This window comes from Pongo pygmaeus, chromosome 6 (assembly GCF_028885625.2).
Source record: "Pongo pygmaeus isolate AG05252 chromosome 6, NHGRI_mPonPyg2-v2.0_pri, whole genome shotgun sequence".
In the NCBI taxonomy this organism is placed as follows: Eukaryota; Metazoa; Chordata; class Mammalia; order Primates; family Hominidae; genus Pongo; species Pongo pygmaeus.
The window spans coordinates 156,043,689-156,058,809 of record NC_072379.2 but is presented as its reverse complement, the minus strand read 5'-3'; the positions used below and the strand labels follow the sequence as shown (position 1 = coordinate 156,058,809).

The window sequence follows — 15,121 nt, the reverse complement described above, 5'->3', positions numbered from 1 at the left end:
GTTTTTCCATCCTCTCCCTCCCATCCTCAAGTAGACCCTGATGTCTCTTGTTCCCTATGTCCATGTGTTCTCAGTATTTAGCCTCCTCTTATAAATGAGAACATGTGGTATTTGGTTTCCTGTTCCTGCCTTAGTTCACTTAGGATAATGGTCTCCAGCTCCAGCTCCATCCATGTTGCTGCAAAGGACATGATCTCATTCATTTTTATGGCTGCATACTATTCCATGGTATGTACATACCACGTTTTATTTATCTATTCTACTGTTGATGGTCATTTAGGTTGATTCCATGTCTTTGCTATTGTGAATAGTGCTCTGAAGAATATAATGCATGTATGTGTCTTCATGGTAGAATGATTTATATTCCTTTGGGTCTGTAGCCAATAATTGGATTGCTGGGTCAAATGGTAGTTCTGTTTTTGTTTTGTTTTGTTTTGCTTTTTTTTTTTTTGAGACAGAGTCTTGCTTTGTCACCCAGGCTGCAGTGTCATGGTATGATCTCTGCTCACTGCAGCCTCCGCCTCCCAGGTTCAAGTGATTCTTGTACTTCAGCTTCCCTAGTAGCTGGGACCACAGGCTCCTGCCACCATGGCCAGCTGATTTTTGTATTTTTAGTAGAGACGGGGTTTCACCATGATCCCAGGTTGTTCTAGAACTCCTGACTTCAAGTGATCCACCCGCCTTGGCCTCCCAAAGTGCTGGGATTACAGGGGTGAGTCACCATGCCCAGCCAGTATTTCTCTTTTAAATGGTTTGAGAAATTGCCACACTGCTTTCCACAGTGACTGAACTAATTGACAGTTCCACTAGCCAGTTTATAAGCATTCCCTTTTCTCTGCAACCTCACCAGCATCTGTTATTTTTTGACTTCTTAATAATAGCCACTCTGACTTGGTGTGAGGTGATATCTCATTGTGATTTTGATTTGCATTTCTCTAATGATTAATAATGCGAGCATTTTTTCGTGTGCTTGTTGGCTGCATGTATGTCTTCTTTTGAAAAGTGTCTGTTCCTGTCCTGTGCCCACTTTTTAGTGGGGTTGCTTTTATTAGACCTTTGTCAGATGCATAGTTTGCAAATGTTTTCTCCTATTCTGTAGGTTGTCATTTACAGTTGGTAGTTTCTTTAGTTGTACAGAAGCTGTTTAGTTTAATTAGATTCCCATTTGTCAGTTTTTGTTTTTGTTGCAGTTGCTTTTAGTGTCTTTGTCATGAAGTCTTTGTCAGGGCCTATGTCCAGAATGGTATTTCCTAGGTTTTTTTCCAGAGTTCTATAGTTTTAGGTTTTACATTTAAGTCCATCTTGAGTTGATTTTGTATATAGTGTAAGGAAAGGGTCTCGTTTCAGTCTTCTGCATTTTTTTTTTTTTTTTAGTGTTGAATGATCTTCTACATTTTAGTTATTTGCTTATTGAAGGGTATCTTGATTCCTTCCAAGTTTTGGCAATTATGAAAAGAGCTGCTATAAACATTCCTGTGCAAGTTCTTTTGTGGATAGTTTTCAACTTTTTTGGGTAAATACCAAATCTAATGGGATTGCTGAATCATATGGTAAGAGTATTTTTAGTTTTGTAAGAAACTGCCAAGTTATCTTCCAAAGTGGCTGTGTCATTTTGTATTCCCACCAGCAATTAATGAGAGTTCTTGTTGCCCCACATCCTCACCAGCATTTGGTGGTGTTCGTATTCTGGACTTTAGTCATTCTAATAGGTGTGTCATCACAGTTATCTCGTTGTTTTACTTTGTGTTGATGTGGAGCATCTTTTCGTGTGCTTATTTGCTATCTGCGTATCTTCACTCATGAGGTCTTTGGCCATTTTTCAATAGGACTGTTTGTTTTCTTGTGGTTGAACTTTCTGAGTTCTTTATATATTTTGCATAGTAGTCCTTTATCAGAGGAGTCTTTTGCAAATATTTTCTCCCAGCCTGTGATTCTCTTTTCATTCCCTTGACAGTATCTGTTGCAGAGCATAAGTTTTAAGTTTTAATAAAGTCTAGCTTATCAATTCTTTCTTTCATGGATCGTGCCTTTGGTGCTGTATCTAAAAAGCAATCCCCAAACCCGAGGCCATCTAGATTTTCTCCTTTGTTATCTTCTAGGAGTCTCACAGTTTTGTGTTTTGCATTTAGGTTTGTAATCATCATCCATTTTGAGTTAATTGTTGTGAAGTGTGTAAAGTCTATGTCTAGATTCATTTTTATGCATGTGGATGTCTGGTTGTTTCAGCACCATTTGTTGAAAAGGTGATCCTTTCTTCATTATATAGCCTTTGCTCTTTTTGTCAAAGATCAGTTGATCGTATTTATGTGGGTATATTTCTGGGCCGTCTTTTCTGTGGATCTATATTTGTCTGTGTTTTTCCATCAATATCATGCTGTCTTAATTATTGTAGCCTTATAATGTTTTGAAACTGGGTAGTGTCAGTCCTCTTTCTTCTTTTTAAAATTAATTTTGTCTATATGCATAATTGTATGTTTATGGGGTATAGTGTGACCTTTCAGTGCATGTATGTGTACATTGTATAATGATCAAAAAGGGGCAGTTAGCATGTCCATTACCTCAAACTCTTATCATTTCTTTGTGGTGATAACTTTCAAGATATTCGTTTCTAGCTGTCTTGAAATATACAATACATTGTTATTAGCTATAGCCACCCTATTATGTAATAGATGACTTTGTTTTTTTCCTTCAATATTGTGTTGACTGTTCTGGGTCTTTTGCTTCTCCATGTAAAATTTAGAATCAGTTTGTTGATATCTACAAAATAACTTGCTGGGATTGTAATTGTAATTGCACTGAATGTATAGATCAAGTTGGGAAGAACCGACATCTTGACAATATTGAGTCTTCCTATACATGAACATGCAATCTCTCTCCACTAATTAAGTTCTTTGATTTCTTTCAGAGTTTTATAGCTTTCTCATACAGATTCTGTACATATTTTGATAGATTTATAGTTAAGTATTTTGCTTTGGTGGAATGCTAATGTAAATAGTGTTTTACATTTATGTATTTATTTACATTAAATTAATTAATGAGACAGGGTCTCACTTTGTTGCCCAGGCTGGAATGTAGTGGCATGATTATGGCATGATTTATCTTTGCATATTTGGCATCTTTTTTTTTGTTGTTGTTGTTGTTGTTTGTTTGTTTTTTTAAAAGACAGGGTCTCTTTCTGTCATCCAGGCTGGAGTGCAGTGGCATGAGCAATAGCTGTACACTGCAGCCTTGAACTCCTGAGCTTGAGTGACATCCTCCTGCCTAAGCCTCCTGAGTAGCTGGGACTACAGGTTCATGCTGGCTAATTTTTTAAAAATTGTAAATTATTTTTGCAGAGATGGGGTCTCTCTAGGTTGCCCAGGGTGTCGTTAAGTGATCACTTTTGGTCTCAAGTGATCTTCCTGCCTCAGCCTCTTGAGTAGCTAGGATTGTAGGCGTGAGCCACTGTTCCTGTTTTTTTTTTTTTTTCCTGAGGTATTTTGGTGCTGTGCTTTTTGGTACATGAAGATTCATGACAGTTCTTTTCCCATTGTGGTTTACACCATTCTTCCTTAAGTGCCCTACTTTGTCTTACTTCACACTTTTGCCTTAAATTCAGCCTTGTCTGAGAGAAAAATAAATTGAATTGGGCACAGTCGTTCACACCTGTAATCTCAGCTACATGGCGAATGGAAGCGGGGGATCACTTGAGCCCAGGAGTTCAAGGCTGCAGTAAACTATGATTGTGCCACTGCACTTCAGCCTAGGTGACAGAGCAAAACCCTGTCTCTTAAAAAAAAAATTTCAACCCATCTGCCTTTTTGTTAGCATCAGTCTGGTATGTCTCTGTTTATTTTGTGGTTTTCAATCCTTCTGAGTCACTTTATTTTAAGATATGTATCATTCTATCACTGTTTTCTTTTAATAGTTTTTCCCATTTACTATTATTGATTTAAATATGTCTGATCTTTATTACATTATTATCTTCATAACTATTTTTGTCTTCCTGTCTTACTACATAGTCTGGATTTTTCTATTTTATTTTTCTTGTTGTTAGGGTAATTTCAAAGAAGTGTACTTTTAATTTTAATTATTTTAGTGGGTAGCTTATTATTTATTTATTTCTTTGGAGACGGAATCTTGCTTCATTGCCCAGGCTGCATTATCTGTGACCTCTCTGCTATGGAATATAAGATTATTGGTTCAAAAATAGTTCACTTGCCTTCTCTCAGGATTTTGTTATTTTTAATTTTTTATTGATACATATTAGATGTATATATTCTTGGGGTACGCATGATAATTTGATACATTCAAATAATCAGGGCAATTGGTATATCCATCATGAATTTTGTTAGAAATGTGTTGGTGACAGCAGTCCTCGAACCTACTTTGTACTCATCACTCTTTTATGATACTTATTCTTCACCTGAAATTAGTTTAAGCCGATAGGCCTTAAATGAAAAGCTGGGTGGTACAATTTGATTATAACGCACCAGTCTGAATTTAGATTCAGGTGTGATTCCTCGAATTTAAGAATATTAGTTTTTAACAATGTATATTAAAGGTACTATCAGTTACTTATGACTGTGTCACCTCTCAAGTGCCTAGCCATTCTTGATCAGCAGCATCAGGACTAAAGCCATGCTGCTTCCCTCTTCCAGGGCTGCATTGCCTTCTTTCTGTGCTAGCTAGCACAGTAGGACATGCACCCCAGTGGGTATTTTGCTGTGAGCTCTGAAACAGGGCATGGCTGTTCCTTCCCTGACCAGGAGCAAAGCTCGGTTTGTTCACAGTACCACAAGATGCCAGAATAAAGCCCATTTTTTTTTTTTTTTTCATTCAGGTGTACTTCACTTTTAGTGGTGAGAAGCTGGACTTTTTTTTCTTTTTTTGGTTAGGAATTTCCTTTCGTCCTGGACATAGGGAGAATAGGCATCATTATAGCTTTCTTTTATTTCACTCATCCCTCTGACTCTGTCTGGAAGAGACTTACAACTTTAGAGTAGAACCTACTCCTCATCCTACTTTTGAAACTAGAAACACAGTCTAATCAGTTCTGTGATTTTTGTTTTAGTCTGTTATAGTTGTATTCTTATTTTCATAGTGTGTAGCTTTTTTTTTTTTTGTGAGACGGAGTCTTACTCTGTCACCTAGGCTGGAGTGCAGTGGCGCGATCTTGGGTCACTGCAGCCTGCTTCTCCCAGATTCAAGTGATTGTCCTGCCTCAGCCTCCTGAGTAGTTAGGATTACAGGCGCGTACCACCTCCTGGCTAATTTTTGTATATTTTGTAGAGACGGGGTTTCTCCATGTTGGCCAGGCTGGTCTTGAACTTTTGACCTCAGGTGATCCATCCACCTCGGCCTCCCAAAGTACTGGGATTACCGGTGTGAGCCACCATGCCTGGTCCCAGTGTATGACTTTTATTTCAGTAATAATACTTACATTTGTTTTTAAATTATTAGCCTTACTTCTACTCTTAAATGTATTATTTTCCATTAGTCTTATCAAATGCATTTTGGTTACTTGATTTCCTTTTCTCCATTTTCATGCTTTCTCATCTACCTCTTGTGCACCTAAATCCCTGGATCTTTTCTTTTCTTCTTCTTCTTTTTTTTTTTTTTGAGACAGGGTCTCACTCTGTCGCCCAGGCTGGAGTGCAGTGGCCCCATCTTGGCTCATGACAACCCCCATCTCCCAGGTTCAAGCTATTCTCATGCCTCAGCCTCCTGAGTAGCTGGGATTACAGGCGTGTGCCACCACACCTGGCTAATTTTTGTGTTTCCGGGTTTTGCCATGTTGGCCAGGCTGGTGTTGAACTCCTGACCTCAAGTGATCCAACTGCCTTAGCCTCCCAAAGTACTGGGATTACAGACGGGAGCCACTGCGCCCAGCCTTCCCTGGATTTTATGAAACGATTGTGTTTCACCTTTAAACATAATTTTTAAAAAATTCAGAAACATCCTTTAATCAAAACATTCTATTCTTGCAGCTTCCTTGGTCAAGTGCTTTTGTTGCAGCTACTTCTCTACCGTGAACATTAGCTGATTGAGGTCTTCGCTTCTCCTGTCCATCAGCCTACCCTTGGTTTCAGTTTTCTCCTAATCTACTTTGGTATCATGACCAGTCATTTCACTCACTCTTGCTAATACTCTAACCAGTGCTTCTCACACTGTGGTCAGGGGCTTCCTTGGGATTGATGTTGAAATCCTGGGAGTATTTGATGTTACCTATGAAGAGCTTGTGGAGTAAGAATAGACGGGTGCTCATCCCAGAAATTATAGAGAAGATTGTTTAAAGGCTGGCAGGAAAAGGGAAGCTTGTGAGGGAGACTGGGAGAACAACAGAGAGGGAGGAAGACTGCTGACAGCAGTTGCTGCATAGAGCTCAGCAAAAATCATGAAGTGTAATTTTCCTGTTAGGTTTACTGACCACTTTGAGTTGGTCGATGAGTGTGAAGTTTGATGAGTGGCTGGAAGTAGTGAGTGGTGAAAGGTAGAAGTCTGCAAGCACAGGCTATTATTTTGAAGCGCTTGGCTGGAAAGGGGAGGAGAGAGGCTAGGATATCTGTTAGAATCATCAAGCTTCTAGTATTTCTTGGGGACTCTACCTGCGTCTGCCTCAGCATCTAGGAATCCAGCTCTCATGTTTTACAGCACCACCAGGCTGCCAGCACTGCTGAGGGTTTTAGCTTGGACTTGCCTGGAACTTTAAAGGCCATTTAATCTTACCTTGACTCTCATTTCTATTATATTTGCTCCATTTATTCTCCCATATGATTTACATACTCCTTCTGGAATAGGAATTAAATTAAAAACTGTGTAAGCAAAAACTCAGTTGTATGTCAAAAACCCAGTTCCCCTTGAGGACGAGAAAGGGCTGGAGTTCTTTAAAATTAACTGCCTGTTCTTTCTGAGGCTAGTGAGCCCTATCTCTCCCTTTCCCAGGCATTGTAAAGGCACTGTTTCTCTAGCTGTGCAGCTGCAAGGTCACTAAACAGATAATCTCAAGTCGTAAAACATGTTGTTCCTTAAAAAGTAAAAAATAATATAACGCACATCTTAATTAAATAACTGTCTTTGTTTCTCGCTTCTATAATATGCTTCCCCCTGTCCAAAGCTCCCCCTGCCCCACAAAATGCTTGAAAGGTAGCTTGACTCTTTGTTCAGGGCTCAGTCCTTTAGATGTTGATCTGACTGGGTCGGCGCACCTAAATAATTAAATAATTCCTCCTCAACCTCATCAGTCTCTCTGATTCCTTATTATCCTGCAGCACTTCTCCCCTCACTCTCCGTGTGTATCTGATTTGATGAACTTGCTTCTGTTGCACTGAGGAAATAGATGCCATCAAAAAATGCAGTCATGTCTTTCCGCTTTCACCACACAAAACTACCTGCAGCTAAACTCAAATATTCTGTCTCCTCCTCGTTCTCCTCCTTTTTATTATGGATACATTTTATGGCACTCCCACAACTTGAGCACGTAACTTCAGCAATTATTTCTTTTTTCTCTTGCATCAATAATTTTTCTCTTTACTGAATTCTTCATATAATCATTTGTAATGCTTTTCATTTTTTAAAAAAACACTTGACTTCATAGTCCCTTCACATTTTCTTTGCTCCTCTTTATAATCAAACTCCTGGAAAGTTCTGTGTACTTGCATTTCTGTTTCCAACTATTCTTCTTTCTTAATCTGCTTCAGGGTTTTACCTCCACTACTCCATCAAGACAACTCTTGTCAAGGTCACCAGTGACCTCCATGGTGCTAAATCCAGCTGTTAATTCCCAGTCCTCATCTTTCTTGGCCTGTCAGCAGCATTTGACACTGTTGATAATTCCATTTTCCTAAATAAACTTTCTTCATGTGGCTTTCAAGACATCTAGTTTCTTGGTTTGCCTCCTCCCTTGCTGACTGCTGCTTCTCAGTCAGCTTTTGTGAATCCTTCTGCCAAGCTAATTTCTAAATATTTGAGAGCTCTAGGTCTCTATTCTCAGACTTCTCTTCTCTGGCTATACTTACTCCCTGGGATGGAAATCTCATCTAGTCTCAGGACTTTAAATATCATCTGCTGATGATTCTAAGGTTTTAAAAAATTTATGGCCTGGCCCTTTCTTCTGAATGGTACAGATTTTTATCCAACTGTCCATCCAACCTCTTGACCTGAGTGAATTATATGTATGTCAGATTCAACAGGGTAAGCTATACTTATTTCTCCCTCAAAACTACTCCTCTTCTAATCTTTCCTGAGTCTTGAAATGGCAACTCTGTCTTTCCAGTTTCTCAGGCAAAGAACCTTATATTTATTCTAGCAAATCTTATCATGTCTGCTTTCAAAACATACCCAGAACTCCATCTCTTCTGAGCACCTCCTTGCACAGGTCTGAGTGGCTGCACTTGGCTTCCTGCAGTTCTTTGTTGCCTGCTCTCCTTGCCTCTGTCCTGGCCCTTTTCTAGTTTATTTTTTCTTTTTTCTTTTTTTTTTTTTTTTGAGATGGAGTCTTGCTCAGTCGCCCAGGCTGGAGTGCACCGGCACGATCTCGGCTCACTGCAACCTCCGCCTCCCAGGTTCACGCCATTCTCCTGCCTTAGGCTCCCGAGTAGCTAGGACTATAGACACCTGCCACGACGCCCAGCTAATTTTTTTTTTTTTTGTATTTTTAGTAGAGACAGGGTTTCACCATGTTAGTCAGGATGGTCTCGATCTCCTGACCTCGTGATCCACCCGCCTCGGCCTCCCAAAGTGCTGGGATTACAGGAGTGAGCCACCACGCCCAGCCTCCAGTTTACTTTCTGCATAGCACTTATAGTGAGCCTTTTGCACTGTGTCAGATCCTATCACCCTCTACTCAGAATCCTACAATGGAATTCTGTCTCACTCAGGGTGAAAACCGACACTGAGTACCTGAGTCTTGCGTGACCCGAATAGTGGGCTCCCATTATTCTCGGACCTTGTCTCTTACTTCTGCCCCCTCATTCTTTGAGCACACCAGAGCCATTATTGCCTCCGACCCTTGGCACTACTGTTCTCTCTGCCTCAAATCCTCCCCCCTTCCTCTAGATTTCTGCATGTCTTGGCCCATCTTGTCCCACAACTCTTTCCTCAGATGTCACCTTATTAGTGAGACATGCCCCCACCTCTGCTGGCACTTCCTGTTCCTCTAACGTTGCATAATTATCATCTGACACACTTTATATGTATTTATTGTCTTTTTCTCGCAGTGTATTGTAAGCTCCATGAGGGCTATAACTTTGTTCACTGCTATGTCCCAGTTCCTAGAAGAGTGCCTGGTATATAGCAAGCCCACAGTAAAAATTGTTTTTATTTGAATGAATAAAATGTGAATGAATTTAAATCAGCCTCTGTCCTAAATATTAATTCCCTTGGTCATCTAATCTCTCTGACTTTAACTTCATAATTCACTGTGTTTCTGTCTTCTTTCCATTGCTCTTTTAGCATTACTCAGACTTCCATTCCGTTGTAAACAATTTCCCCCTTATTCTCAACTTCTTAGAAGACCCTCTCCATTTACATTTCTTCACCAAGAACTGGTTTTCCTCTTTGGCCCATCTTCTACACTCTAAATAATTTTGGGAGAAGGTAGCGATGCTGTTGACATTTTCTTGTCTAGCCAGTGTTTCCAACAGGTACATGGCTTCCAGTAGCAGGGAATCTTTGATGCCCTTTGGTCCTTTTGGTTGCTGTCAGTATTGTCTTCTGTTTCTCTCCCTTGTGTATTGGGAGAGCTTTGGCACACAGCTAGTAGTCTTCTTCATTCTCCGTTTGTCATTCCTACATGATGATGTGCAGGGAATGTCCACTATCCTGGTCCAAAGTTGTTCTTAGTCATGGCCACCAGTACTTCTTCAGAAATACACACAAGGGATATTCTCTAGAATTCATCATCACTCAGAGTGGTTTCATTTGAGAGTCTTCAATTTTTTTTTCCATGTTCCACAACAAGCTGTGGCAAACCTTTATTTCTAGCACACTTGGTCTTTGACTGTAACGAGATCTCCTGTTGACCCATCCTTTTTTGTCGGTCTGGCATTCCCCAGATCTGATAGAAATTCAATTGAAATTAAACAATTAACCTGATTAAAAAATGGGCATCCGGGCGCAGTGGCTCATGCCTGTAATCCCAGCACTTTAGGAGGCTGACACAGGTGGATCACCTGTGGTCAGGAGTTCGAGACCAGCCTGACCAACATGGTGAAACCCTGCCTCTACTAAAAATACAAAATTAGCCAGGCGTGGTGGTGTGAGCCTGTAGTCCCAGCCACTTGGGAGGCTGAGGCAGAAGAATCACTTGAACCTGGGACGTGGAGGTTGCAGTGAGCCAAGATCGTGCCATTGCACTCCAGCCTGAACAACAAGAGTGAAACTCCGTCAAAAAAAAAAAAAAAAAAAAAAGCAAAGGACTAGAATAGATATTTCTCAAAAGAAGACATACAGATGGCCAACAGGTATATGAAAATGTGTTCAACATCACTAATCATCAGGGACATACAAATCAAAACCACCATGACCTATCACCTCACGTCTGTTAGGGTGGCTATAATCAAAAACACAAAAGATAACAAGGGTTGACGAAGATGTGGCGAGAAGGGAACCCTTGTACATTGTTGGTGGGAATGTAAATTAGTATGGCCATTATAAAAAACAGTGTGGAGGTTCCTCAAAAAATAAAAAATAGAGCTGCCATATGACCCAGCAGTACTTCTGCTGGGTATATATCCAAAAGAAATGAAATCAATGTGTTGAAGAGATACCTGCCCTCTCATGTTCATGACAGCACTGTTCACAATAGTGAAGTTGTTGAATCAACCTAAGTGTCTGCCAGCAGATGAGTGGATCAAGAAAATGTAGTGTATATACACAAGGGAATACTATTCAGCTGTAAAAAAGAAAGAATCTTGTCCTTTGCAGCAAGATGGATGAACCTAGAAGACATTAATTAAGTAAAATAAGCCAGACACAGAAAGACAAATACTTCATGATCTCACTTAGATGTGAAATTTAAAAATGTTGAACTTTTGGAAACAGTGAGTAGAATGATGGTTGCCAGGGACTAGGGGTTGGGGCTTGGAGAGATGTTGGTCAAAGGGTACAAAATTTCAGTTAGGTAGGAGGAATAAGTTCGAAATCTATTGTATAACATGAAGACTATGATAAATAACAATGTGTTATATTTTGAAATTCACTAAGTAGATTTTAAGTGTTCTCATCACAAAAAATTATAAATATTTGAGGTAATGAGTATGCTAATTAGCTTGATTGAGCCATTCCACAATGTATCTTATTTTAAAACATTTTGTACACAGTAAATATGTATAACTTCTATTTGTCAATTAAAAAAGCAAAATTAGGCTGGTTGCAGTGGCCCATGCCTGTAATCCCAGCACTTCGGGAGGCTCAAGCGGGCAGATCACTTGAGGTCAGGAGTTCACCAGCCTGGCCAACATGGTAAAACCCCATCTTTGCCAAAAAATACAAGAATTAGCCAGGCATGGTGTTACCTACCTGTATTCCCAGCTACTCGGCAGGCTGAGATGGGAGAATCGCTTGAATCTAGGAGGCGGAGGTTGCAATGAGCCAATATTGTGCCACTGTCTCCTGCCTGAGCAACAGAGTGAGATCCTGTCTCAGAAAAAAAAAAAAAAAGCAAAATTAAAAATACAGAACTTAATGATATCTTAAAGAAGTCTCTTCTTCAACTGCCTTTTGTTTTGATATGGGGTATATTTATTGAATAATTATTTCCCACCCACATTGATTTGTGATTCCATTTGTATGTTAAATTTTTATATAGTGGAAAATGTTTAATGTATCTGTCAATTTTTGGTGCCAGCACATTCTTTAAATGAATTGAAGCTTTTGATAATGTTTTAATATTTGGTTGTGTTAGTAGTTTCTAATTGACTTTATTTTTCAGAATTGTCAGTGGTGATGGTCTGGTTCTTCACATTTCCACATGATTTTGAAAAACATTTGATCAAGTTACGGAAAGAAAAGTCTCCATTGGGCTTTTTTTTTTTTTTTCTTCAAATGGTATTAAATGGGGCTAATTGACTAGTTCATATAAATTAATATTTTATTAACACTTTTTTTTTTTTTTTTAAGATGGAGTCTCACTCTTGTTGCCCAGGCTAGAGTGCAATGGTGTGATCTTGGTTCTTTGCAACCTCCGCCTCCCGGGTTCAAGAGATTCTCCTGCCTCAGCATGTCGAGTAGCTGGGATTGCAGGTGCACCGCCACCATGCCCTACTAATTTTTTTTATTTTTTATTTTTGTATTTTTTAGTAGAGACAGGGTTTCACCATGTTGGCCAGGCTGGTCTCAAACTCCTGACCTCAGATGATCCGCCCGCCTTGGCCTCCCAGGGTGCTGGGGTTACAGGTGTGAGCCACCATGCCCAGCCTATGTCTTATTAAAACTTTAATGAGTAAAATGTCCAACATTTTAACTTTTTAGTAGTTTAAATCCTTTTTTCCTATAAATATCACAGATATATCTTCTAGTATTTAAAAAAGATATGCAAAAAAGTAAATGATCTGTTAACTTTGTTTTGTTTCAGATATGTTTCCTTCTTTTTGCCATTCTCTATGTTGTTTCCTACTTCATCATCACAAGATACAAGAGAAAATCAGGCAAGTGGAAACATTTCAATTAAAACCTTTGTTAGAATGCCACATGGTCTAGGCATGGTATATGAGATATATTAGTACACTTCAGTGTCATAGTGTATTGAATATGCCGGTGATTGAAGTAAGCAGTTGTCTGGTACTAAGAGACCTAAAAATAACCTCCAGGGAATCTGACTACTCTTAGAGTCATCCTCTTAGACCAGAGTCCTTGTTTATCACAATTCTTATGTCCAACTAAGAATAGTGCTAGGCTATTTAGTATCTGTGAAATTCCCGAGTTTATAAGGATATTTGGTTCCTTGTGAGCGGCTCTGACTTTGAATGTTTCACTCATCCACACCGCATACCTTTTCTGGCTACTAGAGCATATAGTAGATATTTAGAGTCTCCATAATACTATTTAATATCCAATTACTAGCATCTTGTATTATCTTTTTATTCTTTCACATACATCCTTATCCAGCCAGAGGGACTACCATATCTTTACTTTTTTTAATGAACTTTATGCTCGTTAATTCAGATTTTTTAGGTCAGGGTTTTATAAGTACCTAAGCAATTACCTTACTATTTTTTGTTAAATCTCAGCTGTTTTCTGAAAATCACAGGATTATCTGCTTGTGATGTTGGGCTAATAGTAGGTGCTGTATGAATACTTAATGATTTCTTAATATTATGCTATCAGTTTAAACTTGTGGGACTTTTGAGAGAAATAGGTTATAGTGCCTGCTCTAGTGTATTACTTTAGTACGGTTACTTGGCTCTGTGACTGCACTTGAAGTACTCCATGGATTCTGTAACCTCTAAAAATTTTGAAGATACAGATTCAAAATAGTATCGTAGCTATTTAAAAAAATTTATTGGCATGGCTTCATGAACTGTAGACACAGAAGGAGGGAGAGAGAAAGAATGAATGTATATAAATGCATCGTTCTAAGTGAAATTAGAGGTTGGTGAGTGGGAAAATTGGAGATTTATTAGATCATTTTTAGAGTAACGCAGGAGTGGTGGGAGAGTGATGAGGACCCTGGACCTAGTTGGTAGTGTGCTGGGAATAGAAGTGAAATGAATATGGAGATATTAACACATTCTCTAAGACTTGATTTTTTTTTTTTTTTTTTTTTGAGATGGAGTCTTACTCTGTTGCCCAGGCTGGAGTGCAGTGGTGCGATCTTGGCTTACTGCAACCTCCACCTTCCGGGTGCAAGTGATTCTTCTGCCTCAGCCTCCCTAGTAGCTGGGATTACAGGCGTGCACTACCATGCCCAGCTAATTTTTGTATTTTTAGTAGAGGCAGGGCTTCACTGTGTTATCCAGGCTGATCTCGAACTCCTGACCTCAGATGATCTGCCCGCCTCGACTTCCCAAAGTGCTGGGATTATAGGCGTGAGCCACTGCGCCTGGCCAAGACTTGATGATTAATTGGATGTGAGCACAACAGTATATAAAAATTAATTGTAACTATGTTCTTTTGTGGTCCCTTTGGTTGTAAAAGTTCTTTTGGGAATCTTGGAATTAAGAATGGAGGTGGACTAACAGAATGGCCCAAATACACGCTTGACACTGAAGCAGATGGGTGCTCAGAATTCCAGAGACCTGAGCAGAGAGTCTTGGAGGACATTAGGCATTTTAAGAAGGAGGGGCCAGGAGCGTTTGTGGTATTCTTTTTTTTTTTTGTTTTGAGACAAGTCTCGCCCTGTCACCAGGCTGGAGTGCAGTGGTGCAATCTCAGCTCACTGTAACCTCTGCCTCCTGGGTTCAGGTGATTCTCCTGCCTCAGCCTCCTGAGTAGCTGGGATTACAGGCGCCCGCCACCGCACCTGGCTAATTTTTGTGTTTCTAGTAGAGATGGGGTTTCACCATGTTGGCCAAGATAGTTTCGATCTCTTTACCTTGTGATCCGCCTGCCTCTGCCTCCCAAAGTGTTGGAATTACACGCATGAGCCACTGCGCCCAGCCTGTGGTATTCTTATAATTGGGCAGTCTCTTTAGCTTGTAAGTTTATGTGGGAGGACAAAAGAGATTGCTGACAGGCATGAGCGAGAAGGAGAGTATCAGAGTGAAGGCCATCTGCTACTTAAAAAAGATTAAGCAAACTTTATATATAATATAATTTTAAATATATTTCAATATATTTAATATATTTATAATTGTATATATTTTTATTATATATTATATATAATTTTTATTTTAAAATATATATATGCAATTTTTTTTTTGAGATAGGATCTCCTTCTGTCCCCTAGGCCGGAGAGCAGTGGGGCAATCATGGCTGACTGTAGCCTCGACCTCCTGGGCTCAAGTGATTCTCCAACCTCAGCCTCCTGGACTACAGGCATGTGCCACCATGCCTAGTTAATTTTTAAAATTTTTTTGTAAAGGTAGAGTCTCCCTGTTGCTTAAGGTGGTCTTGAATTCCTGGGTTCAAGAGATCTGCCCACCTCAGTTTCCCAAAGTGTTGGGATTACAGGTGTGAGCCATTGCGCCCAGCCAATTTCTGT

At 39.6% G+C, this 15,121-nt stretch overlaps 1 protein-coding gene across 9 annotated transcripts in view; it reads left to right on the top strand.

Annotated features, from left to right (window-relative positions):
• Nucleotides 1-15,121, top strand: part of LMBR1 (limb development membrane protein 1) — a 208,915-nt gene that overhangs the window by 41,785 nt on the left and 152,009 nt on the right. For 5 of the 9 annotated variants that reach the window (XM_054493930.2, XM_054493924.2, XM_054493928.2 and 2 more), the window contains exon 2: nt 12,554-12,626. In XM_054493930.2, coding sequence (XP_054349905.1) covers nt 12,554-12,626 — 73 coding nt within the window. Of the gene's footprint in view, nt 1-12,553; nt 12,627-14,866; nt 14,956-15,121 lie in introns of all 9 variants that reach the window. The other 4 variants (XM_054493923.2, XM_054493922.2, XM_054493919.2 and 1 more) reach the window with 1 other exon arrangement.